Here is a 26889-nt window from a genome sequence, read left to right as displayed (position 1 = left end):
CAGGGTCCTGGGATCAAGTCCCACATCGGGCTCCTTGCTCAGCAGGGAGCCTGCTTCTCCCTCTCCCTCTGCTGCTCCCTCTGCTTGTGCTCTCTTTCTCTGACAAATAAATAAGTAAAATCTTTAAAAATAAATAAATGAATAAATAGACATTAATTTGATCACATCTTTGAACATCTGCCAAGATTATCACCCACTAATTTATTTCCCAGATACCGAGTGCGTGTTGTGCTCCACACCCAACTCTTAAGAAGCTTACCCTCCCTGGGGCGCCTGGGTGGCTCAGTCGTTAAGTGTCTGCCTTCAGCTCAGGTCGTGATCCCAGGGTCCTGGGATGGAGCCTCACGTTGGGCTCCCTGCTCCGCGGGGAGCCTGCTTCTTCCTCTCCCTCTGCTGCTGCTCCCCCTACTTGTGCTCGCTCTCTCTCTGTCAATAAAATAAATAAAATATTAAAAAAAAAAAAAAGCTTCTCATCCCCATGAGAGTGTTTCTTTTTTTTTTTAAGACTTATTTATTTGAGAGGGAAAGAGAACAGGGGGAGGGGCAGAGGGAGAGGGAGAGCCTCAAGCCGACTCCATGCTAGCGGGGAGCCCGATGTGGGGCTCGATCCCATGACCCCGGGATCATGACCTGAGCCGAAGGCAGACACTTAACGACTGAGCCACCCAGGCGCCCCAACACTTACATTCTTAAAAGTGAAAGGTTTATTTTGAATGTACCGTATTTTTAAATTATTGCACTTATGCGCATGTCTTTTTTCATTTTGCTATGTTCTAGTTCTTCACCACCAGGAGTGTTCCTTGAGAAGGACTATGAGATTTACCGGGATTATAATGTGGATGGCCAACTTCTTCACTACAGGTAGAACCCACTGGCTCACACTTGGTCCTGTCTCCTGACCTGAGGGTGGTTTTCCTGGCAGCTCTTGGGTGAGCTGAAGAATCTGGCTCAACAAGAAGCTGGATGTATACAGCATGAGGGGTCCTGTACTGGCCAGAGGAACATGATGAGAGGCTCTGGAGCCACCTCACCTGGGCAGAGCCTTTTGGAGTGGCCCCAGGTTCATGTGGCAGCTTTCAGGAAGCTGGCAGAAGCTCGTCACTGCCCTGTTTGGGGAGCCACGGAGCCCATTGCTCCTAACAGAGGAGTGAGTCCTTGGGGGATCCTCAGCATGCATTCTCCCCTGGAGCTCCAGGCCATGCATCAGAGTGCTTCCCGGGTGAAGTTGGGAAGATTGGTGTTCATCATAAGGAAGGAAGTGGACATTGGCTTCTCTTGGTCCTGGGTTGGCCTTGCAGGGTATTGCAAGGTTCCAGAGATGACCCTCGGGACCCCAGGGCACAGCATCTGTCAGACTGGGCGGGGGCCATCCTCAGCCAACTCATAGGTCCAGGTGGGGTGCTGTGCCTCTGGGTGGCCTAAGTGCCCTCAACACAGACCAACAGGAGTGATACCAGTGTTGGGAAGGAATCTGAAGACCTGAGGAGCGGGCCTTTGGTGGTTTGCTCAGACAGTTTAAAGATCGATCTTGGAAGGGGTAACTCGGTTTGTTGATATGGAATGAATCTGAGGCTACCTGGGTCGGCCAGTGTGCGTGTGTGACCGTGGGTGTGTTTTGTAGCCTCCCTGTGCTTCCGTGTCCTCCCCAGTAAAGCGGGATGCAGAGGGCTGACTGGGTGGGCCCTCAGAGCACCTGCTGCAGGTGAGGGTAGGTCAGGGCAGGCCCTCAGACTCGGTGTTTCCTGTAGGGTGCGTGTGCCCACCTGGTCTTTGGTGGCCTGTTGCAGCCCTGGTCCTGCTGTCCTGGGTGCCATCTGAGTTGGATATGAGAACGACACGGTGTAGTTTTAGGAATGAAGGCACTCACCCAGCCAGGGTAGGGAGAACGGGAAGGTAAAGTGTAGGGACAGACTAGGGAAGAGACTCCCCCTCCCTACCACACTGTGAGCAGGGTCTGTGAGGAGGAGGGGAGCAGGAAGGAGCTTGTCCAGGGTGGCTTGTGCTGCCTACCCAAGGTTGTGTGCTGGTCAGGTCCCTGAGCAGGGCAGGGGCAACAATGGGACGCCTGGTAGACAGCCCACCCACTCCAGGCACGGAGGTGAATTGGTGAGCCTGAAGGTTTACGGGGCAGTTGGAGAGCTGTGTGGTTCAAGTTGTTTTTCAAATGGAACTTCAGATGTACAATTTCTTGTCCACATGATCAAGGCTCTGTGAGTTTCACTCACCAACTTTGTTACGGAGGTCCGGGCATCCGCGTAGACGGCAGCCACCTCCTGAGGAGGCAGCAGCAGAGCAGTTCCTCCGGCTTTGGTCTTGTGAGGTGCTGTCCATTCTCCTTTTGGAAAGAGGCCATGGAGAAGTACTCTGAGCTGAATGGAGCCCTCTCTTCCTGCTCCTGCCCTTTCAACACCCGCCTCTGCCCTGCTTGCCTGTCTCCAGCATTTCCAGCACATGGAAGGTTCTCTTCCTTCTCTCATGGTTTTAGAGAGTCACTGAACAACCAGATCAAGCAATCGTCCCATTTTATGTAGAGACAAGTGTGACTCTCTGCCTGGGTGCCTCCACCCTAGTAGAGTTGATGGGGGATTAAGGCATGGGTGAGGACAGGCTTCCTGGGTTTGGGGAACCATAAGGAGACAGGTCTGAGGGCAGGCCAGGGAGGTCGGACTGGGTAGAAAGGGTGGCCACAAGCAGCTGGGCCATCTGGCCGCTCAGTGGTCAGGGGTGGAGGGGTGCACAAGAGGCAGACAGCAGGGCGTGGAAACTGGATGCAGGGCTTCAAAGAGCGCTTCCAGAAGAAGAGCAGAGAAGTGGGGTCAGGTGGGAACACAGAGTATGGGGCTGTGGAAAGGCCTGGCCTGAGGATGAGAGCTGAAGCTGCCAGTGCAGTGAAGCCTGTCGGGGGTAGGCCCCTCTTGGCTGCTGGGCTCCTACTCTCCGTGATCAAGGGCCATCTCTGGGCCCTAGGGGCCCATTTTCCCAACTGTGACTTGGAGTCCATGACTCAGAGGTTCCTACATGGGCCTCAGGCCTGCCTTGACTTCTGTAGGGGTGCTCAGTGCCCACGTATGCTGCAGTGCTGGGCATTGCCCCTCAGCTCAGGGACATTGTTTTCATGGTGGAGGGCAAGGCCATTGGTCTGCCTTTCTCCTGCCTCAGTCTCTCTCATTTCCACCCTGACTAGATGAAATCACTCTAGAGTCCTGGGACAGATGTGTCATCTGACCAGCTGGCCTCTCATGTGCTCTTGACCCTGACACTCTTTCCCACCCTCATCATCGTACAGCACGATTTTGATGGCCCACAACTGACAGGCCACAAGGTGCCTCCTTGGGCAACAGCCCTCAGCACCTTTCAGCAGGCAAGGATCATTCTTTACCTCATAGCCCCTGTGGGGGCCCTGGCACCAGGGCTGGGTCACTTCTGCTGAGTGGTGGAAAAAAGTGCAGAAATAATGCTTCACACTTGCTGAGTGTTTCCTCTATGTCAGTACTGAGCTAAGGACTTTATCATAGGCACATTATGTGCCTTAATCCTCATAAGAATAAATGAGGACACTGAGTCAGAGATGGTAAGTGATTTTTCCCAAGCCCCACAGCCAGGGAGCAACAGGCTGAAGTCCAGTCCCAGATTTCTGGATTCCCAGCCCAGTCCTCAGGGTTTGCTGGTCCCTGACACATTAACTGCCACCCTTCACTCTGCCTCCAGCAACCAGGAGCAGACTTCCCAGGAGTGGGAGCCTGCATCCCGAGTCCTGCCACTCTCTGACTTCTCCTCAGGACAGTGAGACTGAGCTGCTGGTCATCGCTGTCAACTGGTAGAGTTGGATCCTGGCTGTGCTGAGTGGGCCACGCACCTGGCATGTTGGAGTAGGCTGCCTCCCAGCTGGCATGGGCCTTCATGCTCTCATCCAGTCTCACAACACTGGCCCATGTTCTCCAAGGCCTGCTTCTCCCAATCCCAGTAATTGGAAGTCATGACCTTGCCCAGAAAGGTCCAGCAACAACCAGAGGTCAGGGCAGAGATGGCAAACTATACAACTGGTTTCTTAAAACTCTGATTTCCACTTTTGCAGTCACCACTGCATTAACTTATGAGACCAGCCTGCACACAGAGAACAAAATAGACAGAATTGTCCTGAAGTCGTCAGAGATCTACTAAGGAGTGAAGACTTGAGGGCTGAGGAGGCATCAGTGCAGCCTGGTGCACAGATGGTCCTGCCTCTCCCTCGGGACAGCTGAGGCCAAGAAGCTGAGCTGACCATCGGGTGCTTCCATGGCTCCAAACATCAGAGTTCAGAGGCCACAGAAATGAGCCCTAGTTAACATTCCGTGTTTCCACTTGGACTCCTGAAAGGCTATACCCAGGAGTAGGATGAGCCATAAGTAGACCAGCTCTCAAACCTAAGCCTGATTTCCAGTCAGCTCAGTCCCAGATGGGATTCAGGTTATCTGACCTTTCCCCAGCTGCCTGTCAGAAACAAAAATAAATCCAGAGCCTCAAATGATCTCTACAGTTTTTCATCAGAATTTCGGTCTAAAATTATCTATAAATTCCTAAAGAATTAACCAAAAAAAAAAAAAAAAAAAAAAAACTAGAACTGATAAGTGATTATGGCAAGTTTGCAGGATACAACGTAAGTTTACAAAAGTCAGTTGCTTTCCTATATACTAGCAATGAACAAGTGGAATTTGAAATTAATACCATTTACATTAGCACCCCCCAAAAATGAAATACATAGGTATAAATCTAACAAAATATTTACAAAATCTATATGAGGAAAGCTACAAAACTCTAATGAAAGATAAAGAACTAAATAAATGGAGAGATATCCCATGTTCATGGACAGGAAGATTCAATACTGTCAAAATGTCAGTTCTTCCCAACTTACTCTATACATTCGGTGCAACCTCAATCAAAATCCCAGCAAGTTATTTTGTGGATATCAACAAACTCATTCTAAAACTTACATAGAAAAGCAAAAGATCCAGAATACCCAACACAGTATCAAGGAGAACAAAGTTGGAGGACTAATACTACTCAATTTTAAGACTTACTAGGGGCGCCTGGGTGGCTCAGTTGGTTAAGCGTCTGCCTTCAGCTCGGGTCATGATCCCAGAGTCCTGGGATCAAGCCCCACATCGGGCTCCCTGCTCAGCGGAGAGTCTGCTTCTCCCTCTGCCTGCCGCTCCCCTTGCTGTGTGCTCTCACTAGCTCTCTCTCTGAAAAATAAATAAACAAAATCTTAAAAAAAAAAAAACCTTACTGTAAAGCTACCATAGTGAAGACAATGTGGTATTGGTAAAGAATAGACAAATAGATCAATGGAACAAAGTAGAGAGCCAAGAACTAGATCTATAAAAATATAGGCAACTGATTTTGACAAGGGGGCAAAGGAAATTCAGTGGACTAAGGATAGTCTTTCCAATGAATGGTGCTGGAGCAACTGAACATCCGCATGTAAAAAAATGAATGTAGACACTGATTTTACACCCCTCACAAAAATCAGCTGAAAATGGATCACAGACCAAATGTAAAACACAAAACTCCTAGAAGATGATGTAGGAGAAAACCTAGGTGATCTTGGGTGTGGCGATGATTTTTAGATGCAACATTAAAGGCACCATCCATGAAAGAAATAATTGATCAGCTGGACTTCATTAAAATTAAAAATTTCTGCTCTTCAAAAGACAGTGGCAAGAGAATGAGAAGACAAGTCACAGCCTGGGACAAAGTATTTGCAAAAGCTACATGTGATAAAGGACTGTTATCTAAAATACCAAGAACTCCTGACACTTGGCAGTGAGGAAACAACACAGTTAAACATGGGCCAGCGACCTTAACAGACACCTCATCAAAGAAGATACACAGGGGCGCCTGGGTGGCTCAGTCGTTAAGCGTCTGCCTTTGGCTCAGGTCATGATCCCAGGGTCCTGGGATCAAGCCCCGCATCGGGCTCCCCGCTCTGCGGGAAGCCTGCTTCTCCCTCTCCCCCTGCTGTGTTCCCTCTCTCACTGTGTGTCTCTCTCTGTCAAATAAATAAATAAAATCTTTAAAAAAATAAAAATTAATTAATTAATTAATTAAAAAAAAAAAGAAGAAGATACACAGATGGCGAATAAGCATATAAAAGATGCTCCACATCATATGTCATCAGGGAAACACAAAACAATGAGATCCCATGACACACCTACTGGAATGGCCAAAATCCAGAGCACCGACGACACCAGATGTTGGTGAGGACGCGGAGCAACAGGAACGCTCACTCATGGCTGGTGGGAGAGCAGAACGGTGCAGCCACTTTGCAGGATGGTTTGGAGATTTCTTACAAAATTAAACATGCTCTTACCATGTGATCCAGCAACCATGGCCCTTGGTATTTACCCCAAAGAGTTGAAAACTTATAGCCACATCAAGACCTGTGCATGGATGTATGTAACAGCTTTATTCAGAGTCACCAAAACCTGGAAGCAACCGAGACATCCTTCGGTAGGTGAACAGATACGTGACCCGCAGTCCATCCGGACGATGGGATGTTATTCAGCGCTACATAGAAATGAGCTCTCGAGCCATGGAAAGACATGGAGGGACCTTAAATGCATATTGCCAAGTGAGAGAAGCCAGTCGGAAAAGGCTCCATACTGTGTGATTCCAGGTCTCTGACACTCTGGAAAAGGCAGAACCATGGAGACAGATGAGTGGTTGCCAGGGGTTGGGAGGGAGGGAGGGACAGTCAGAGCACAGAGGATTTAGGGCAGGGAGACTACTCTGTATGACACTCTACTGGTGGACGCACGTCATGACATGTTTGTCCAAACCCACGGAAGGTCCAGCACCTGGAGTGAGACCTGAGGTCAACTAGACGCTGGGTGATGATGATGGTTCATGATCATGTCCCCGCGTAGGTTCATCGACCGTAACAAATGCACCACTAGTGGGGATGATGATAATTGGGGAGATTGTACATGAGCAGGGGTAGGGGGTGTATGGGAAATCTCTGTACCTTCCCCTGAATTTTGCTCGAAAAAGCAGTTTTTCCGTCTGTGCCCAGGTGCAGTGTTGTGTGTATGTATGAGGGCAGAGTCACGGGGGAGTCAGCCTTTTTGGAGCTCACAGGACACTCTGTTGTTGAAAAACAGGACCTGAGATGCTGAGGGGTGAGAGGTGGCCCACCACCCTGTAGGAGCACAGGCAGGTGCTAGATCCAGGAGTGAGGCCTGCAGAGAAATAACCGTATCAAATCAGAGTTAGAGAGGCCTCTGGGAGGGCCACCCCCAGCTGTTGTAGAAATGGTTCTGTGCCTGGTGCTGGGGTGTGACCAGAACACACACACACACACACACACACACACCCTTCCTTGCAGGGAGTGTCATGATGGGCCCCAGAGGAGAGGGAGCTGTGTGAGGACAGGAGGGCAGCTACTCTAGGCTGCACTGCCCAGGGGTCGGGTGCCAGCAATGAAGGGTGGACAGGCATTCACAGGGAGCCCCCCAGCAAGTATCAGGCCACTGAAGCCTGCAGCCCCCATTTGGGAGGTGAGGAGAACACTGAGAAATGACCCAGGCCTCTTGGGCCCTGACTTCAGACACCTGTGAGGCCCAGGCCAGTGAGTAATGTGTTCAGGCTGGTAGCTGGGCCAGACTTCCGCCTCCCCACCAACAAGTAACCTGTTCCTGCCCCTCCCAGAACCTCCCCCAGGTAACCTGTGCCTGTCCCCCTTCCCCCCAGGACCTCCTCGCTTCGGTGGAATTCGGGCACCAAGGAGCGCATGCTCATCAAAGTTGCAGACCGGGAGCCCAGCTTCCTCTCCTCCCAGGGCAATGGCTATGCCCTAGATGGCCAGCCTGGCAGCCGCTCCCGCAGACCCTCAGGTGGGCAGCACTCGCCCAGCCTACAGACGTTCGCCTCGGACTCTGATGGCCCTGTCTTCTTCCCTGAGCGTCGGCCTTCGCCCTTCCTGAAGAGGGCTGAGCTCGGTAGCTGCTCCCCACTGCTGGCCCAGCCACGCAAGCCCACCAGCGACTCACAGCCCTCCTCCCCACGCTACGCCTATGAGCCCCCACTCTATGAGGAGCCCCCCGTGGAGTACCAGGCCCCCATCTATGACGAGCCCCCCATGGACGTCCAGTACGAGGCTGGCGGGGGCTACCAGGCAGGCTCACCCCAGCGGTCTCCAGGCCGCAAGCCACCCCCCTTCCCACAGTCTCCCAAGCAGGGCTCTGCCTCGCCCTACCAGCAGCTGGTGCTGACCAGGCAGAAGTGCCCCGAGCGCTTCCTGAGCCTGGAGTACAGCCCTGCAGGCAAGGAGTACGTGCGGCAGCTGGTGTATGTGGAGCAGGCGGGCTCCAGTCCCAAGCTGCGTGCAGGCCCAAGGCACAAGTATGCACCCAATCCTGGAGGTGGCTCACTGCCCCTGCAGCCCAGCCCCTGCCTGCTGCGGGATCAGCGCCTGGGGGTCTCCTCTGGGGACTACAGCAGCATGGAGGGGCCTGAGCTGCGGCACACCCAGCCACCGGTGCAGCTGCCCCAGGCCCAAGACGACGCTATGTCCTGGTCCAGCCAGCAGGACACCATGTCCTCAACAGGCTACTCCCCGGGCACACGAAAGAGGAAGAGCAGGAACCCTTCTCTGTGCCACGCCCCCAGCACCTCGTCCACTGAAGGCCCTGGGGACCGTGACCTCCTCGGTGAGCAGCCCCTGGCTGAGGAGCGGCCTCTGTGTGGGCCTGGCCTGGCCCCAGTGAAGCGTGCAGAGGGCAAGACAGGCGAGGCCGAGCCTTTCCTGGCTCAGGCACGACTGGCCTGGGAGGCGCAGCAGGCCCACTTTCACATGAAGCAGAGGGGCAGCTGGGACTCCCAGCAGGATGGCTCGGGCTACGAGAGCGACGGGGCCATGCCGCTGCCCATGCCCGGGCCTGTGGTGCGTGCCTTCAGTGAGGACGAGGCACTGGCCCAGCAGGAGAGCAAGCACTGGCAGAGGGGCGCCTTGGAGAGGCTTGCTTTCCCCCAAATCCTACTCGAGAAAAGCGTCTCCGTGCAGACCAACCTGGCCTCGCCAGAGCCCTACCTTCACCCCTCACAGGTAGGGAGGCGCTGCCAGGGCCCCTGGGCAGAGGTGGGGCAGGTGGTGGTCCCAAGGCATGGTGCGGCACTCAGCTCCTGGTAAGGCCTGGCCAGGTCCTGGCAAGTCACCTGCGGGTCAAGAGGCCGTGCCCTGACTCCATCCAGCCCATGGATGCAGGGTAGTCAGGGAAACAGGTGGGCAGCCACCCAGCCGCTGTGCCCCGGAGCCTCTGTTCTCCCAGCTGTGCACGGGCTCTCAGGTGAGGAGCTACACAGGTGCAGTGCCAGGTGCCCTTGCTTAGAGCTCTTCTGCAGCAAGGAGGGGAGACCAGACACCTGGTCCTCGTGCTGCCTCTGGAGCCAAAGCAGAAGCCTGGCCTGGCTTGTCCTCTCTGGTCAGGCTCTCTGAACCCATGTGCGTGTTCTGTCTAGGTCATGTGCTGGAGCTTGATGCCCCAGAACTTTGTGTGGGCCAGTGTCCTAGTTCTCACCTCCTGACCCCTGACCTTTCACACCAGTCTGCTGCATGAAGCCAAGGCTGAGGGTCTGCCCTGGCATCTGCCAAGAGCTGGCAATGGCCAGAGGGCCTCCTGGTGTTGGGGTCTCAACCCCACCAGGGAAGACGTGCCCAAGGACCCGGTAACCTTGGGAGGCCAGTGTCCCTGGGCAGGGCTGCTTTAGTGCCCCTCCAGGCTAGAGAGCTCAGAGCAGTGTTTCTGTCTAAGCCAAGAAAACAAAGGGCTGTTACCCCAGTGATGCCCTGTACGGTTATGCTGAGGCCATTAGGGAGGCAGGGAGGGGGCTTGGGACAAACCTTCCCTTCCCAGCATTGTGGGAAGCATCCTAGCCCCCTTGCAGGCTGGCCCTGCCACTGCCCGGCCTCACTCTGCCCCCAGTCCCATGTGGGGATCTTTGTTGGAAGGGTAAGGCTCTGTGACGGGAGGGGCGGGCAGTGTAGTGGACCAGGAGAGACATCTGTGTCTTTCTATGGAACTTTGCGTCTTGGGTTTTTCTCATGTTGGCGGGGCTGCCCTTTTCGTCTGTTTCTCAACCTCAGAGCTCAGTGAACTAGCAGAAGCAAGGCCAGCAGGAGACAGTGCTCTTCCACCGTGCACAGGGTCTCGGCACTCTGCATGGAGAGGGCAGCATCCCCTAGCATCTTCCCACCAGGGGCTAGTCGGCCCAGAAAGCCAATGAAACACATGTGTGGCTTCCTCCCGCCCCCAGACATGCACTGGACGCCCCCCCACCACCACTACCAACCCTCAGTTGCAGGAATAGGGAGGGCACTTCTTTACCCCTCAGGGTAAAGGTTGGAAGAAGGGCCTCTGTGGGTCCCTTCCAGCCTTGTGCGAGGATCTGGCATGTGTTTGTGCAGTGGGTAGAACAGGATGAGGCACAGAGCTCCTCCCGCAGCCTCGCGGCAGCAGGGGAGGCCACACCCCCTCATGGCCCCTCTGTCCTTCCTAGTCTGAGGACCTCGGCTCCTGTGCCCAGTTTGAGAGTAGCCGGCAGGCCCGCAGCGTCATGCCCAGCGCTAGCTGTGTGTTCCCCACCTTCACTCTGCGCAAGCCGTCCTCGGAGACCGACATTGAGAACTGGGCCTCCAAGCACTTCAACACGCATACACAGGGCCTCTTCCGGCGGAAGGTGTCCATCGCCAACATGCTGGCCTGGAGCAGTGAGTCCATCAAGAAGCCCATGATTGTAACCAGCGACCGCCACGTGAAGAAGGAGGCCTGTGAGATCTTCAAACTGATCCAGATGTACATGGGTGACCGGCGCGCCAAGGCTGACCCACTGCACGTGGCCCTGGAGATAGCCACCAAGGGCTGGAGCGTGCAGGGCCTGCGGGACGAGCTCTATATCCAGCTGTGCCGGCAGACCACTGAGAACTTCCGCCTCGAGAGCCTGGCCCGCGGCTGGGAGCTCATGGCCATCTGCTTGGCCTTCTTCCCACCCACACCCAAGTTCCACTCCTACCTGGAGGGCTACATCTACCGGCACATGGACCCCGTCAATGACACCAAAGGTAAGGCCCAGTGCGCGAGACCCCTTGGCACCCACAGCTCAGGGAAGGGCTGTGGCAAGAGCTTCCCGGTCTACACTGGCAGCCGGTATGTGGAAGCAGGCACAGCACCTCCAAGCAGACACACATGTCCTCTGAGGACCATGTCCTAGGTTCCCACTGGGACGTGGGGTCCTCAGGGAGCCCCCTCCCTGCCACTGAGGCCCCGAGAAGAATGACAGGCAATCCTGGAACAGGGTCCCCAGCCACAGGCCAACAGGTCAGAGAGGAGGGGTCCAGATGAGGACTGGCCTCCATGTCTCAGCCAGCTGGCCTCCACTCTGCTGAGGCCTCCGTACCTGGTCACTCTGCTTGATGAGGGTACTTCCTGTGCCTGTGTACTTACTATATTCACTTTCAGCCATACTGTGGCCTGGAGAGGTAGCCACCCCAGCCAGGCTCGGGCCATCTGTTGTGGGTGGGGAAGAGATGGGGGTTCCTGGAGCAGGGCTCCTGAGAGCAGGGAGGAGCATGGTGAGCCGGGCATGCATCAGCCCAGCACCAGGTCTGGCAAGTGCATCTGGCCATTGGGGCACTGCAAGCTGACCTGGCCCTGAGCCACCCCAAGGTGTCAGAGGTTGGACCAGCATGGGTAGCCACCTGCTGATGGCTGCCTGGGGCCAAGTGTGGGGCCAGATCCTGCCAAGGGCTCCTGAAAGCCATGCATCAGGTTTGTCTGGTCCCAGACCTGGCCTGCTCTGGGGAAGACTCAGGGCCACGGTCCTCCTAACCAGACAGTGCCTGTGCAGTCGGCACAAGTCCTGTGCCGCGCAGAGAGAGCGTGGGGACAGGGCCGTGGGCAATAGCTGCATCTGCAGCAGGCTGCCCACCACCCAGACAGTCGTGGGTATCCACGAGGCATGGCCATGGCACCGGCAGCTGGACACACATGTGTGCAAATGTGTGCACACACTCACACGCCCTCCAAGCTCCTCTTTGGGAGTGACTGTCCACCTTGATCTGGCCAGGGCCTTGCCCCGGTGCAGGTGTGTGGGGCCAGGGTGTGTGCACACAGTGATGGGGGCTGCAGCTTCCAGGGCAGTGGTGGGTCCTCGGTAAGGTGCATCAGGCACAGCACCGTCCAGCACATCAGCCGTTGGGCCACAGATCTGGAAGCCGTGGGATTTTCACTGGGGCATGTGGTTTTGGGCGTTGGTTGGTTGGTTTTTAAGATATATTTATTTTGAGAGAAAGTGCCCGGATTGGGGGAGCGGCAGAGGGCCAGAGTCCTCAAGCAGACTCCCCGCTGAGTGAGGAGCCCAACATGGGACGATCTCACAATCCATGAGATCATGACCTGAGCCAAAACCAAGAAAGTTGGATGCTCAACCAACTGAACCAACCAGGCACTCCTAACTGTGGCATGTGGTTTTTGAAGCAGGGTCACTGAACACAGCGTATGAGTCTCCCCGGGTAGTTCCCCCCAACATGCAAAACATGCAGCCTGATGGGCAGCCTGAGTCTGCCTTGTCTGCCACTCTTCTCAGGCCTTTCCAGGAGAAGGTGGGCCCCCTTTAGCTTCCTGGTTCACTTCAGCCTACTCCTCAGAGGCCTTAAAGTGTGTGTCCACTGCTCAACACATGGCCCTTGGGGCCTCAGGGAGCACTTGCTAAGTAAAAAGGTGAGTGAGCAATGAATGGACAGAGGCCCAGACTCCTGGGACCATTCCTGCCAGCCAGCTGGGGCTCCTGTGGAGAGCTTGAGCTCCAGGCCCCGTGCTGGGCCCAGCAGGACACTCCTTATGGCACAGAGCTTTATGGGCCTTTGTCCCAGTGTCTAGTCTGCACCATGGGGATGGGGCTGGAGTATGTGAAGGAATTGGTGGTCAGCCTGGACATTTGTGGCTTTGAACGTCTGCCCACCCCGAGGGAGGCCCAGCTGGTCTCAGAGCGCCACATGTTCTCGGCCCTCAGAGGGAGATTGCGTCTGTGTGGTCCCACCAACAGGAGCCTGCTTCTAGGCTGTGGGGTCCTATCTCACATGTATGACACAGGGCTGCCTTCCCGCCAGAAACCAACCCCAGGACCATTCCTGGGTAGGCATCTGCCGTAGGCCCTGCTCAGCGCTGAGCCAGAGGAGAGGCCTTGTGCTCCCTCCCACCCGCACATCAGGACAGGCGTGCTGGCTGGTGGTCAGGAAGGCAGACCCCACCAGCCCACAAGGATGGAGCCTGTGCTTGGAGAAAGGAAACTGCAGCCTGTCTCAGGGTCACTGGCAAGGGCAGAGCTGAGCCCGGCTCCCGAGTGGCGCTGCACCCTGAACCATGCTGCCTGCCTGGGCCTCAGAGATGTTGGATTTCATCTGCCAGCACGTGTGACATCTACTGTGTGGTCACTACTGCAGGGGACCGAGGCACCAATGCAGTGAGCCCTAGTTCACATGTCTGCGGACCCCCAGCTCAGCCTTGTCTCATACATGGCCGCACCTTTGTGCCAGCCAGCAGCAGGGTGCTGTCACAGCTGGTGTCCTCAGGACCTCCCTCGCAGGCTTTCAGCAGACATGAGACTGCAGCCCTCCCGTGTGCCCCACGCAGCAGCACTTCCTGCCGAGGACAGTTCCCTTCACCGCTCACGTGTTCACTAAGACTCAGGGTTTCCATGTAAAGGTGTCAGATGGAACACATACATTTACCTGGACTCTACCTTGAAGTCCTGCTAAATGAACAGGGAAGGAATTTTTAAAGGAGAGGGGAAACAACAACAACAACAACAACAAGGGAATGTAAACTGGTGCAGCCACTGCGGAAAACAGTTTGGCAGTTCCTCAATTACAAATAGAATTACTGTAGGATCCATCTATTCCACTTGTGTGTATATACCGAAAAGAATTGAAAGCAGAGACATGAACAGATGGGTACGTGTGCACTCAGATCCCTGGCAGACCTGAGACAGACTGCAGTTTCCTTTCTCCAAGCACAGGCTCCATCCTTGTGGGCTGATGGGGTCTGCCTTCCTGACCACCAGCCAGCATGCCTGTTCCTGATAGTCACAACAGCAAAGAGGTGGAAGCAGCTCAAGTGTTTGTCAGGGGATGAGCAGAGACATAAAATGTGGTCCATCCATACAGTGGACTATTATTCAGCCTAAAAAACGCAGGGAATTCTGACACATGTACAACATGGATGAAACTGGAGAACATTACACTCTGTGAAATAAGCCAATTCAAAAAAAATACTGTATGAGTCCACTCTTAAGAGGCCCCTAGGATATTCATATTCATAGAAACAGAAAGAATGGTGGGTGCCAGGGGCTAGGGGAGGGACAGCTGGAGACTTGTTTAATGGCTGTGGAGTTTCTGTTTGACCTGATGAAAAGTTCTGGAGATGGAGGGTGGTGATAGTTACACAACAGTAAGTGTACTTAATGTCATTGAACTGTACAATGAAAAGTGGTTAGTTATAATGGTATATTTTATCTTATGTATATTTTACCACAATAAAAATAAGAAAGTCCACAAGGACAAAGAGAATGAACACTATGTTTTAGAAGCTGAAAAGTACATGAACAGGTGGCAGGAAGCTGACTTGGCAGACCAAGAAAGGTGGATCCCAAGCAGACAGTGACAAAGCTAAGAAGCTGAAGCAGGTAGCAAACCCTTAAAACTCCGTAGTGGGTGGAGCCAGCTTCCTCCAGCAGTGGTTCGGGAAGCGCGTGATCTTGAAGCTGAGAGAAAAGGACTAGTTGAGAGTCTGTTTAAGAAACAAGCAGCTACCATAGAGTAGGTGAGAGCGTAGATTTTGGACCCAGAGCATTTGGACTCAGATCCCAGCCACATTTTCAAGATAGGCAATAAAACAAGTCTCAATAAATGCTAAAGAAGACAAATCATAGAAAGTGTGTTTTTTAGTCATGACAGAATTAATGATCAGTAACACTAAGATCTCTGGAAAATCCCCAAATACCTGGAAACTAAAGAGCGTACTACTGAGTAGCCCATGGGTCAAATAAAAGCCTACGGGGAAATTAGAAAGTATTTTGAACTGAAAGAAAATGACAACAGAACATATTAATTGTGGGATGCAGCCATAGCAGTTGCAAGAGGGAAATTCATAGCATCTAAATACCTTTACTCTAAAATAAGGCCTCAAATCAGTGGCCTCTGTGCCTTAAAAAATAAATTATACTAAAAGCAAGCAGAAGAAAGAAAATACTGAAGATCAGAGTAGAAATCAGTGAAAGTGAAAACAGAAAAACTGCAGAAAATCAATGAAACAAAAAGCTAAGTCTTTGAGAAGATTGATAAAATCGATAAATCTCTAGATTTATCAGACTGATCGGGACAAAAAGAAAACATAAATTACCAATATCATGAATGAGAGATGATGTCACTACAGATTCAACATGTCAAAGGATAATAAGATGAACAACTTTATGCCAGTAAATTTGACAGTTTAGAGGAAATGGACAGATTCCTTGAAAGACACAAACTACTATGGGGCGCCTGGGTGGCTCAGTCATTGGGCGTCTGCCTTCAGCTCAGGTCATGATCCCAGGGTCCTGGGATCGAGCCCCGCATCGGGCTCCCTGCTCCGCGGGAAGCCTGCTTCTCCCTCTCCCACTCCCCCTGCTTGTGTTCCCTCTCTCGCTGTCTCTCTCTCTGTCAAATAAGTAAATAAAATCTTAAAAAAAAAAAAAAAGACACAAACTACCAAAGATCTCTCAGTAAGAAACAGACAACCAAAAAACCATGTAGCTATTAAGGGAATTGAATTGGTACTTAAAACCTTCCCACAAAGAAAATTAAAGGCCCAAATGGCTTCACTGGTCAATTTTACTGAACAGTTCATTGTTTGTATAGCAATTCTTTACAAACTCATTGAGAAAATTGTAGTGGAGGGAATATCTCCCATTCATTCCATACCAAAATTATAAAAGGACGTTACAAAAAAAAGAAAAGTGCAGATAGTAGTATCCCGTCTGAACATAGAGCAGAAATTTTTAACAGTATTTTAGCAAATTGAGTCCAACAATATATAAAAAAGATAATGCATCTTGAATAAGTGAAGTTTATCTGAAGAATGAAAGGTTGGTTTAACATTAAAAAATGGCAAATGGTAATTTGCCATAGCAACAGAGTAAAGAAGAAAGACCATGTGATCATCCCAATAAGCGTAGAAAAAGCATTTGGCAAAAATCCAACATTTCTATTCCTGATAAAAATTCTAAACAAACTAGGAACAGAAGGGAATCTCTTCAACCTGACAAAAAGCAAATATTTTTTTTAAACCCTACAGTACCCGAAAGAATGGAAAGCTAGAACTCAAGCAGATACTTATACACCCATGTCCATAGCACCATTACTCACAATAGCCAAAAAGTGCAAACAACCCAGGTGTCTAGCAGGTGCATGAATAAGCAGAATGTGGGCTCTCAGTACAGTGAATATTTTGCAGCCATAAAAAGGGATAAAGTTTGATACATGTTATAACATGGAAGAACCTTGAAAAGTTATTCTAAGTGAAAGAAGCCAGATACAAAAGGGCAAAAACTGTACAACTTATATGAAATATCTAAAATAAGCAAATTCATAGAGACAGAAAGTAGATTAGAGGTTACCAGGACCCAGGGGAGGGGGAACGAGGGCACAATGGGTACAGGGTTTCTGTTTGTGGTGATGTAAGAATTTTAGAAATAAATGCGGTGGTGGCTGCATGACATTGTCAATGTACTAGATGCCACTAAATTGTACACTTAAAAATGGCTAAATGGCTACATTTTTATGTTTATGTTTTACCACAATTAAAACAAAAAACACCTCTAGCCAGCATCATACTTAATGGGGAAGGACTGAATGCTTTCCCCCAAGGTCAAGAACAAGGACTTCCAGCCCCACTGCATCGACTCCATGTCATGCTAGAGGCCAGCCAGTGCAACGTCATGGAAGAGAAATAAAAGGCATCCAGATTGGAAAGGAAGTGTGCAATTGTCTTTATTCAGACAACACAATCTTCTATGGGATGTATAAAAATACTATAAGTGAGTTTAGCAAGTTTGCAGGATGCAAGACCAATATATAAAAGTTAATCATGTTTCCACATAATATTATGCAACAAACTACTGGAAATTGAAATTTTAAAAAATACATCTGGGGGCGCCTGGCTGGCTCAGCAGGCGGAGCATGAGACTCTCGATCTTGGGGTCGTGGGTTCGAGCCCCACGTAGGGTGTAAGATTACTTTGAAATAAAATCTTAAAGAAAAAAATCCAAAGTAGCATTTAAAAATATGATACTTAGAGATAAATCTGACAAAAGATGTCTAAGACTTCTACGCTAAAAACTCCCAAACATTACTGAAAAAAGGCTCAAGTTAATGGAGAGAAATACCATGTTTATGAATCAGAAGACTCAATAGTGTCAAGATGTTACTTCCACCCAAATTGATGTATAGATTCAATCCTAACCAAAATCTTAATAGGTTTTTTTTTAATTTAGAAATTAATAGGCTGATTCTAAAATCCATAGAAAATGCAGAGGACCTAGATTAGCCAAAATACCCTTTGAATAAGAAGAGCGAAGTTGGAGGACTGACCCTACCTTACTTCAAGTCTTGTCATAAACCTGTGGAAGCCAGGAGAATACGCTGTTGACGTAAAGGTAGACAGTAGCTCCGTGGACAGAAGAGAGCCCAGAATTAGACCCAGACATATGTAGTCCATTAGTTTTACACAGAGATGTGAAAGCACTTCAGTGAAGAAAGGACAGTGCCCTCGGCAGCTGTATGTCCAAATGCAAAAAAAGATGAGCTTCAAACCATACTTTGTACTGTATGCAAAAACTAGCTCAAAATAGATCATAAACCAAAATATAAAACCTAGAACTCTAAAACTAGAAAAAAACATAGAAATTTTTTCTTGAGTTAGGCAGAGGTTTTTGTGTGTGATGCTAAAAGCACCATCGACAAGGGAGAAGCATTGGTACATCGGACTTTGTGAACAAAGTTACATCTCCTGCTCTTCACCTCTCTCTGTTAAGAGAAGGAAAAGACCCAGCAGTCACAGACAAGCAAGAAGAGGCTAGCGTGTCCCGTGGTGGCGGATCAGAGTTGGGGGCATCGGGGGGGGGGGGGATTTGGGGATGTGTATATGCAGGGGCAGCATACAAACGTGTCTCCAGCTCTGTCAGCACCCTGTAACAGTGGGCACACCTCACCCCCAGATCTTGGTTTCTACTACTCTTTTCCATTCAAGGAGCCAGGGTTCCTTGGAGAAACAGCTGCGTCGAGGCTGGGGGCAGGGGTGGCAGAGTGTGTCACAGGACACAGGAGCCAACCGAAAGGGCCAAAACTGGAGCCATTTGAGCAAAAAATGCAGTTGTATTGGATTATAACCCACAGCGTAAAATGATGCATCCACAAGTCCGTACTGATAAAAGTAAATGATCCAGTAGATAAGACAAGGATCTCCTGTGCAGAAGAATAACAAATAACTTGTGTAGATGGTCCACGGTCAGAGAAGAGCCTAACTCCCAACCTTAGCGTGGTCTGTGTGTGGAGACTCACTTCCAGAGAGCACAGGATGGCCAGGGGACGAAGGGCTCCCTGTCAACAGGGCAAAGTTATTTTGTGCAGAGTGGGAGGCATGCCCGGATCAGTGTGAGACCCCTGGCTGTGTCTCTGCTCCTCCTCCGGCACCAGCTCAGCAGCCTGGGACCCCTGAGTGCGGCCGTGCAGGAGCCAGATGGCTGGGCTGGGGGCTTCTCAAGCCCGCCAGAGGATCAGAAGCATCTCCTCCCTATTGCCCTTCCCTGCATCTTCCTGCCCACCTCCCGCATGAGGGGAGCCGGCTTTCTGGTCGACAGTGCTCAGAAGGGCCCCAGGACCTACCCCAGCCCCGTGGTCCAGACCTGCTCCCAGACACAGCCACACATCCGTGTGGGTACACACACCACAGCGCTCCTGGGCTGGGTTCTCCTCAGCCCCAGCTGGGCATTGGCCACAGTCCTGCTTCCCTCTGAGGAACCCAGCAGGGGTGCAGTACCTTCCCAGCCAACTGGGGTCAGCCCCACGCAGGCCCAGGGGCCTCCTTGCCAGCCACATCGGGACCTGTGTGGGCATGCATTCCTGGCATTGTGTTCTGTGGTCCTCATGGCTCTGTTTGCTCCCCAGTGACGCAGCACATGAAAGCACTCCTGGAAAGGAACACTAAGAAGAAGTCCAAGTTGAGAAAGAAACCCAAGCCTTATGTTGAGGAACCGGATGGTAGGGCCTCTCCCCACAGCCCCTGTGCGCTGTGTCCGCACAGCTCTGCTCTCCGGCCTCGGCCGCCTGGCCTCCTTTCTCTAACCGCTTCTGGGCTGGAAGGCGTGTTGATGGGGTAGCACTAACCATCAGACTTGTGGGCTTCTGTGCTGGCCAGGGGCCCAGGTCACTGAAGGGGCTTCCGCGGGAGGCCACACCTGCCCTGTGCCTTTCTCAAGAACAATTTCCAGCTTGCACGCTGGGCTCTCGGTGGGGCAGGGCGTGAGGACAAACTGGGCAAGGCCTGCTGGAAACACCCCTAGGTGAGTGTTCGCTGAGGAAGTCCCTGTGGGCAAGTGCCTCCCCAGCCCTCACCTCTGGCCCAGGCCACCCTGGGGCAGGGCATGGAGCCTGGCATGGCTTCCTTGGAGGGAGCCCAGGGATTCCCCCACTTCCCCCACCAGCCCCGCCCTTCTCCTGGGCCCTGGCTCAAGACCCGTACCCCCATCCCACCACTGTCCAAGCTCCAGGGAAGCCCTGTTAACCCAGGACTATGCCCTCCCTGCTGAGAGAGCTGTCGGTCTCACTGCTGTCGTGGCAGCATCCCCTCCTGGCACCAGGGCTCTGGGACCAGCCCCAGCCCCACCTCTAGCACTTCCCCCAGCCTTGGAACACATCCGCATTCTCCAAACATGCCCCACTTCTCCTCCTCTAATACCGTAACTCAACCGCGACGCCCCTTCCTCTGGGAAGCTGTCCGGCTGCACACCACCCTTGGCAAGAGGGGGCAGCTGCTGTCCAGGATTCCCAGCTGCCCTTGGGCCACACCCATCTGGAACAGGAGTGGCAGGGGATCTGAGCTCCTGCTGGAGCCTGTCCAGGAGTCGGGTTGCAGCAGGGAGGTGGGCCTGGTGGGGCCGAGCGGGACACCGTAGCCCAAGCCAGTGTTGGGTAGTGAGGAGGGAGCCAGAAGCCCCAGGACCCCACAGTGTCCGCGCCAAGAGGTGGCAGTGGCAGCTTCTAGCCACACCCAGCAACTTTTCAGGCTCAAAACCAGGGCTCAGGGGCACTGAGGCCCCGGGGCGGGCCTGGACTCCGGGCACAGCAGCAGAGCCTCTGGGAGAGCTGCTTCCGTCAGTCCCTCTGCAGGCCTCTGTGTCCTCACCTATAAGCTGGGTATGGGTGTGCCCGGGCGAGGCCAGGACAGGTCAGTGGGCCTGAAGCAGAGCGCCCCACGCCATCGTGAACATCTCCCTGGGCTGGGCTGGGCACTGCACACCCTCCCAGGCACGCAGCGGACATCCCACAGTCAGGCCCGGGAAGCCACACCCGTGGCAGTATGGGGTGCAGGGGAGCTCCTGGGACTCGGGGCGCACACAGCCTCAGTCCTGGTCCGCCCACAAAAGCTGATACCAGCAGCTGCCATCTGCTGAGCTGTGCACCAGACTCCAAGGTCAGCCCTTCACGGGCACTTGTGGTCGGTGTTGTCCCCATCCCCATCCTACCAGGGAGGAAGCTAAGGCCCAGAAAGGCTGCCTCGTGACCAGGTTCACCAACCAAGAGGTGGCAGCCCCAGGATCTTCAGATCACAGTCTGTTGGAGAGGTCCCCGAGACGGGAGGTCAGGGCGTATCTCACTCACCCAAGGGAGGGGTAGGCACACTCCCAGTCTGCAGCCTGCTCCTTGCTGCAAGGTGCTCCCTGGGCCCCTAGTGGCCAGTGGGCAGCCCAAGGCCCCCTTTGCCTTCCAGGTCCCCGGGAGCCTGCCAAGGAAGGCCACGTCGGCCTGTGGCAGACAGGTCCAGGTGCTGTGTCCTGAGCTGGCCTAGCAGAGGCTGTAGCTAGGACTCTGCCAGGGATCTGCAGATCCCCCAGGGACCTGAAACAGATTCTCCAGGGAGAATGGGAAATGTTGGTTTTCACTTTGATTACTTTAAAAAAGAATCCCCTTGCCACTTAGAATAATAATACTGTTCTGTGATGGTTCAAAATGAAAAGTTTTTCATGGGCTAAGCCATGCTTATGTTTTTCACACTGGGGTCCAAGGACCCCCACGTGCTCAGACGTCCACAAGAAACTGCTTCCTTTAAAAGAAGACTGGGGTATTTGGATTTGTGAGTTGGGTTTAGAGGCCTCCCTCTGGCAGGCAGGCAGGCACTGGGGCAGGTGGGCCCAGCAGGGCCAGAGCCTTCCAGAGAGGGTGCCAGTTCTGAGCTTGGAGGCACACATTCTGGCTTTTCTGTCTCTGTTGGTCCTGGACACCTTGGGCTGGGTGGCTCCTCTGGGCTTCGCCTCATTGTGTGTTCTTGGTCTTCTTGCTGCCTCTCCTTCACTTCCCTTCCCTTGCCTGGGCCGGGAAAGATGCCACACACATTTCAGACCCACCCTGTGTGGGATCTCCTCCTCCACTCCCTCTCCCCCACCCCCTCTCTCCTTCCCCTCATTTCTGTATCTGGAGAACCTTCTGGCCGAGGTCCTTGCCCTCCTGGAGGCATCCCCTCATGACCACCAGCCACAACTTCTACCAGGGGCCGAGTTTTAGAAAAACCCCCTCCCTTGAGAAGGGAGACCAGTCCTCTCCCAGCCGCCTTCAGCCCTCGGGCAGAACCCAAAGGTGTCTTTCTGTGTAGTGGGCCTTCCAGTGACCCCCAGGCTTAGGACGTGGGGCATCCCCTCCATGCTCATTGTCCTTCCACATGCCACCATCCCCTCGGCCTCCCCTTCCATAACTGCTGCCCAGGCAGCCCTCAACTAAGAGGGATGGGGCTCTGCAGGCCGAGGCCCTCTCCCGCAGCTGGCTGGGGGCAGGGCTACAAGAGTGTTGGGGCTGCTGTCCAGCTAGCCCAAAGCCCACTCCTCAGTACTGGCCCAAGGCAGAGGGCACTGAGCACCTCTAACCCTGTTGCCTGTGGAAATGACCCTTCTTAGGGACTCCCCAGGGCTAGTCTGCAAGGGGAGCATGGGGTTTGGGGGCCGTGGGGCCCATGTCCTGCCCTGTCCCGCCTCTGATCCTTCCCAGCTTGCCCTTCCTGGCGGTGGGGAAGCGTGGGTGGGCTGACAGAGGAGTTCCTTCCCAAGCCTGGCTCCGTGAGGTGAGGAAGTGCCCCTTGCCTTTCCGTGTGGGTTTCTGCTCTAAAGGACTTAGCCCAGGACGGTGAGGACCCACTGCCCCCAGGCAAGTGGTAGGCAGGAGCCTGGCCAGGCCAGCCCAGGCCCCCACGGCTCTCGCAGGAGCTGCCTGTCCTCCCCCCTCCTGCTGCTGCTTCTCTTAGCCACACGTCCACACCACGCCAACCAGCACCCGTTCTCTTCCAGGGGTGGCGATAAGCACATATGCCAAGTACTGTTACCACAAGCTGCAGAAGGCGGCCCTGACTGGGGCCAAGAAGGTACGAGCTTCCCCCAGGACAGCCGGGCGTGGGTGGGCAGGGTGTGCTGGTGACCCCCAGGCGGGGTTTGGAGGGAGGCCTGGACAGGCCGCCCTCACATCCTGGGGAATGCCCTGCCCTCCTTGAGTCCAGCCGGCTGGGGCTGGGGGAGGTGGCGGCTCACAGTACAGAAGGTGCTCCGGAGAGCCCACTGAGGCAGGCAGCCAGGGAAGGCCTCGGGCAGGGGCTGCGCCCCAAGTTCAGGAGCCAGTGCAGACAAAGGGGCGTGTGGCTAGGCCGGGGCCCCAGGGCGTAACCAAGTGAGGGTGCCAGGCCTGTCGCTGTCGGGCAGGTGCAATGAGGTACAAAGGAGAGGCAGAGCCCGTGAGCAGGCCTAGAGACAGCGCTTCTCAGCGGGGACCCTCACCCTGGCAGGCTGCCCCTGGACCCAGGGGACGCCAAGCCTTGGACTGCAGGGCAGGCTCAGGAGACCACGATGTGCCTCTTCACTCACACTGGGCCACCCACCTGGCCAAGAGCCCAGACCCATCACAGGGCTCCTCCCACACTGGCAACCAGGGTGGGGCAGACGGGCAGGTGGTCCTCTCTGACACCCATTCTGCACTGGGCCTTCTTAGTGCCCGCCAGAGCTTGGTAGCCACACCCCTCCCACAGCCCCTCTAGAGAACAGGCCTGTCACACCAGACAGCTGCACCTTGTTCCCTGGTCTTAGGATGTGTGGCTCTTGGCCATCTTCCCCTCTGTCCCCCGCTCCCTTTCAGCCCCCCACCCCCACCCAGGAAGCCCCTCAGGCCCTCCTGGGTCTGACCCTTCCCCCACCGTCCCAGAGCCTGGCTGCCCCTCCCCTCGTCCCCCCCCCAATTCACTGCTCTAGCCCTGCCACTGGGAGCTGCTGCCTGTCCCCACCGCAGGCTTCTCCCCTCACCTCCAGCCCAAGTGGTCTCACATGGTCCAGATCAGCCAGCCTGGTTCCTCTATGGCCCCAGGCAGCTCTCATTCCAGGAGTCACTCCCACCTTCCTCCTGTGTGACCAGTGGGGCCACCTGAAGATTTAGGACATTGTAGGTGGCCCAACAGGGTGCCCCTCCCCCAGTGATGTGGGGACCAGGGAGTTGGGGTGCCCCTAGCTCTTTCTAGGCAGGCGCCTGGAGTTACCCGGGGTGAGAGGACAAGGGGAGAGGGGGAGGGTGGCCAAGCCAGGGACGGCCCTGGCGGGGGGGGGGGAGGGAAGGCTGGGAGCAGGGCGGCGGGACCACACCAGGACAGAGAGCTGGGCTGTCTTTGCAGGGGCTGAAGAAGCCCAACGTGGAGGAGATCCGGCATGCCAAGAATGCTGTGTTCAGCCCGTCCATGTTTGGCAGTGCACTGCAGGAGGTCATGAGCATGCAGAAGGAGCGGTACCCTGATCGGCAGCTGCCCTGGGTGCAGACACGTCTATCTGAGGAGGTGCTAGCGCTCAACGGTGACCAGACGGAAGGCATCTTCAGGTGCCCTGCAACCCGGGCCCTGGGTGTGGGGGCCTTGGGTGTCTCCACCATTCTCAGGCAGGCAGGAGCCATCAGGCACCAGGACCACTGGGCCGACTTCCATGCCCCAGCCTTGGGTTTTGTGGCCAGGAGACCCATGCCCCTGTCTGGGAATAGCCAGAGAGGCCCCCCCACAAGAAGCCATCATGTGGGCAGGGAGGGACACCCTGGAGCAAATGGAAGGGCCACTATCAACCGGGAAGGGCAGGGCAGGGCCCCATCCTTAGGAGGCAAGTCAGAGAATCATCCCCCCGAATGGCAGCATGCCTGAATTTAGGAGGGTCAGCCAGGGACAGTGCCTCGTAAAAATGGCCACCAGGGTCCCAGAGGGCACTTGGACAACAGCCATAGGCAGGGCCTGAGACGTGAGCCTGGAAAGACACCCCAGCAGCAGCCAGCAGATGCCGCTCACCTGTGAATAGGGATGATAGTCCCTGCCCCATGGGGAGTAGCACAAGGCCTGCTGCCAAGACTCACCTACCCAAGCCCCGGGAGGAGAGCTGGGGAAACAGGCTTGGGGGTCTGAGGCTAAGTGGCCCTGCTGATAATGGCATCTGCCTGGGGGTGGCCAGCAGAGGGAAGAGGGACAGCATGGGGGCGGGGTCTGACCAGGGCAAGACAGAGTCCTCCTCGGTGAGACCCACCCTGTGCTCCACAGAGTCCCTGGGGACATTGATGAGGTGAACGCCTTGAAGCTGCAGGTAGACCAGTGGAAGGTGCCGACAGGCCTGGAGGACCCCCACGTCCCTGGTGAGCCCACATTCCCCTAGGAGCTGAAGCAGGCCTGCTCCAGGCAGTTGAAACATTTGGGCTCCCCTTCATTCCCCCAGTGACGTCATGGCTCCCGGTCCGTTTCTAGCACAGACAAGCCCTCCTGTCATGCAGTCTCCTGGGGGCCCTCCTTCCGGCCTAGCCTGCCGCTCTCCTGCACTCCCTGCACCAGCCCCCAGCCCCCCCGCCCCCGGGGTCAGTCCAGGCCCTCGGGAGCCCCAACGCGCCAGGGTCTGGGCCTTTCCCGTCTGGCCCGACACTCCCGCGCTCCCGCCGCACGCTGTCCCTACCCTGTGTCGCCCCACTGACCACTGCTGGTCACCACTCCACGGCTCCCGCCCCGCCCAGGGGAGCCCGCCCAGCAGGCTGTGCTGAGCACCCGCCCCCGCCCCCCGCCCGCGCTGTGTCCGCAGCTTCGCTGCTGAAGCTGTGGTATCGGGAGCTGGAGGAGCCCCTGATCCCGCACGACTTCTACGAGCAGTGCATCGCGCACTACGAGAACCCCGAGGCCGCCGTGGCCGTGGTGCACGCGCTGCCCCGCATCAACCGCCTGGTGCTGTGCTACCTCATCCGCTTCCTTCAGGTACGCGGCGGGGCACGCCCCCACCCCCGGGGCACGCCCCCACCCCCCGGGGCACGCCCCCACCCCTCCGGGGCACGCCCCCACCCCCCGGGGCACGCCCCCACCCCCCGGGGCACGCCCCACCCTTCCGGGGCACGCCCCCGCGCGGGCCCGGCCCACCCTCCTGTCCCCTGTGCGCAGGTGTTCGTGCAGCCCGCCAACGTGGCCGTCACCAAGATGGACGTCAGCAACCTGGCCATGGTGATGGCGCCCAACTGCCTGCGCTGCCGATCGGACGACCCGCGCGTCATCTTCGAGAACACTCGCAAGGAGATGTCGTTCCTGCGCGTGCTCATCCAGCACCTGGACACCAGCTTCATGGAGGGCGTGCTATAGCACGTGGGCCCCAAGGACCGAGGGTGGGGACAGAGCCAAGCTCGGGTGCGCCCGGGCAGGGGAGCACGCGGGGAGGGGGGAGGGAACGCCCCAGCCGCGGAGGCAGCATGCCAGGCCCCGCCCATGCCCGCTCCAGCCCTGGAAGCCCCCAACTCTCCCACCCAGGCCCCTGGCCTGAGGACGCAGCCGGGGCAGAGGGCGAGTGGGAAGAGCGCCTCCGGGCCCCCTCCCACCCCGCCGCCTAGTGCCCAGTTCCTTGGGCACCGCCCCGCCCACCGCCGGCCGGCCAGCCCCGAGAAAGTGCCTTCTGTTTCCTGGAGCCAAGTGACACTGCCCCTCCCGGCCGACCTGAGAGCACACGCCGCCCTCCCCCGGGGTGAGCTGCCTCGCTGGGGCTCCTGCGCTCAGCCAGGCCCTGGCCTGGCCCTCGCCCGGCTGCCCCTCTTTCCTCTGCCCCGCACTTGCCCTCGGTCTCCTTCCTGGCCTGTAGCCTCCAACACCCCGCACCCCCCGCCCCCACCCCGCCACCTGTGGCCTCCATCGAGGAGACTGCACGGGAGTTGGGGGCCCCAGGGCACTGGGCTGTCCATCACCAGAGCAGGGCCCGGCAGGCTGTCTCTGGGTGGGGAGGGGCCCCCAAACCAAAGTCCTCTGGGGTGGGGGGGCAGGGTTGGGCAGGCATTCTTGGGGCAGGGTGGGGGAGGGGCAAGAGTATTTTTTCTTCGTGTAACTATAAATTCAGATTCTATCCAGCACACCAACCCGCCTGTGTATAAAGATATAGAGGGAAAGATATAAGAACTAAATTTGCTAATGACATAGTTTTAACCCAAATGCTATTTATCTCTGAGCCGTCCTAGCCTGTCCTCTGTGCAGAGCAAGTTGATATCACTCCATCATTTTCTTCGCCACTTTCTTGGCTTCTGACCAAAAACCAAAC

The 26889-nt window shown here is 55.2% G+C and overlaps 1 protein-coding gene across 8 annotated transcripts in view; it reads left to right on the top strand.

The window, feature by feature from the left end:
- ARHGAP39 (Rho GTPase activating protein 39) overlaps positions 1 to 26623 on the top strand; it is an 89815-nt gene extending 63192 nt beyond the window's left edge. For 6 of the 8 annotated variants that reach the window (XM_032415575.1, XM_032415573.1, XM_032415570.1 and 3 more), the window contains exons 4-12: positions 778 to 861; positions 7729 to 9082; positions 10534 to 11095; positions 19235 to 19327; positions 22621 to 22694; positions 23982 to 24181; positions 24879 to 24970; positions 25405 to 25574; positions 25755 to 26623. In XM_032415575.1, the coding sequence (XP_032271466.1) occupies positions 778 to 861; positions 7729 to 9082; positions 10534 to 11095; positions 19235 to 19327; positions 22621 to 22694; positions 23982 to 24181; positions 24879 to 24970; positions 25405 to 25574; positions 25755 to 25949 (2824 nt within the window). In that variant the 3' untranslated portion in view covers positions 25950 to 26623. The remainder of the gene's footprint in view (positions 1 to 777; positions 862 to 7728; positions 9083 to 10533; positions 11096 to 19234; positions 19328 to 22620; positions 22695 to 23981; positions 24182 to 24878; positions 24971 to 25404; positions 25575 to 25754) is intronic. The other 2 variants (XM_032415576.1, XM_032415577.1) reach the window with 2 other exon arrangements.
- The last annotated feature ends 266 nt before the right edge of the window (positions 26624 to 26889 follow it).

The sequence above is a fragment of the Phoca vitulina genome, unplaced genomic scaffold, assembly GCF_004348235.1.
Source record: "Phoca vitulina isolate PV1807 unplaced genomic scaffold, GSC_HSeal_1.0 scaffold18, whole genome shotgun sequence".
Lineage (NCBI taxonomy): Eukaryota > Metazoa > Chordata > Mammalia > Carnivora > Phocidae > Phoca > Phoca vitulina.
The sequence above is the reverse complement of the archived record's forward strand: the minus strand, read 5'-3'. Positions and strand labels throughout refer to the sequence as shown.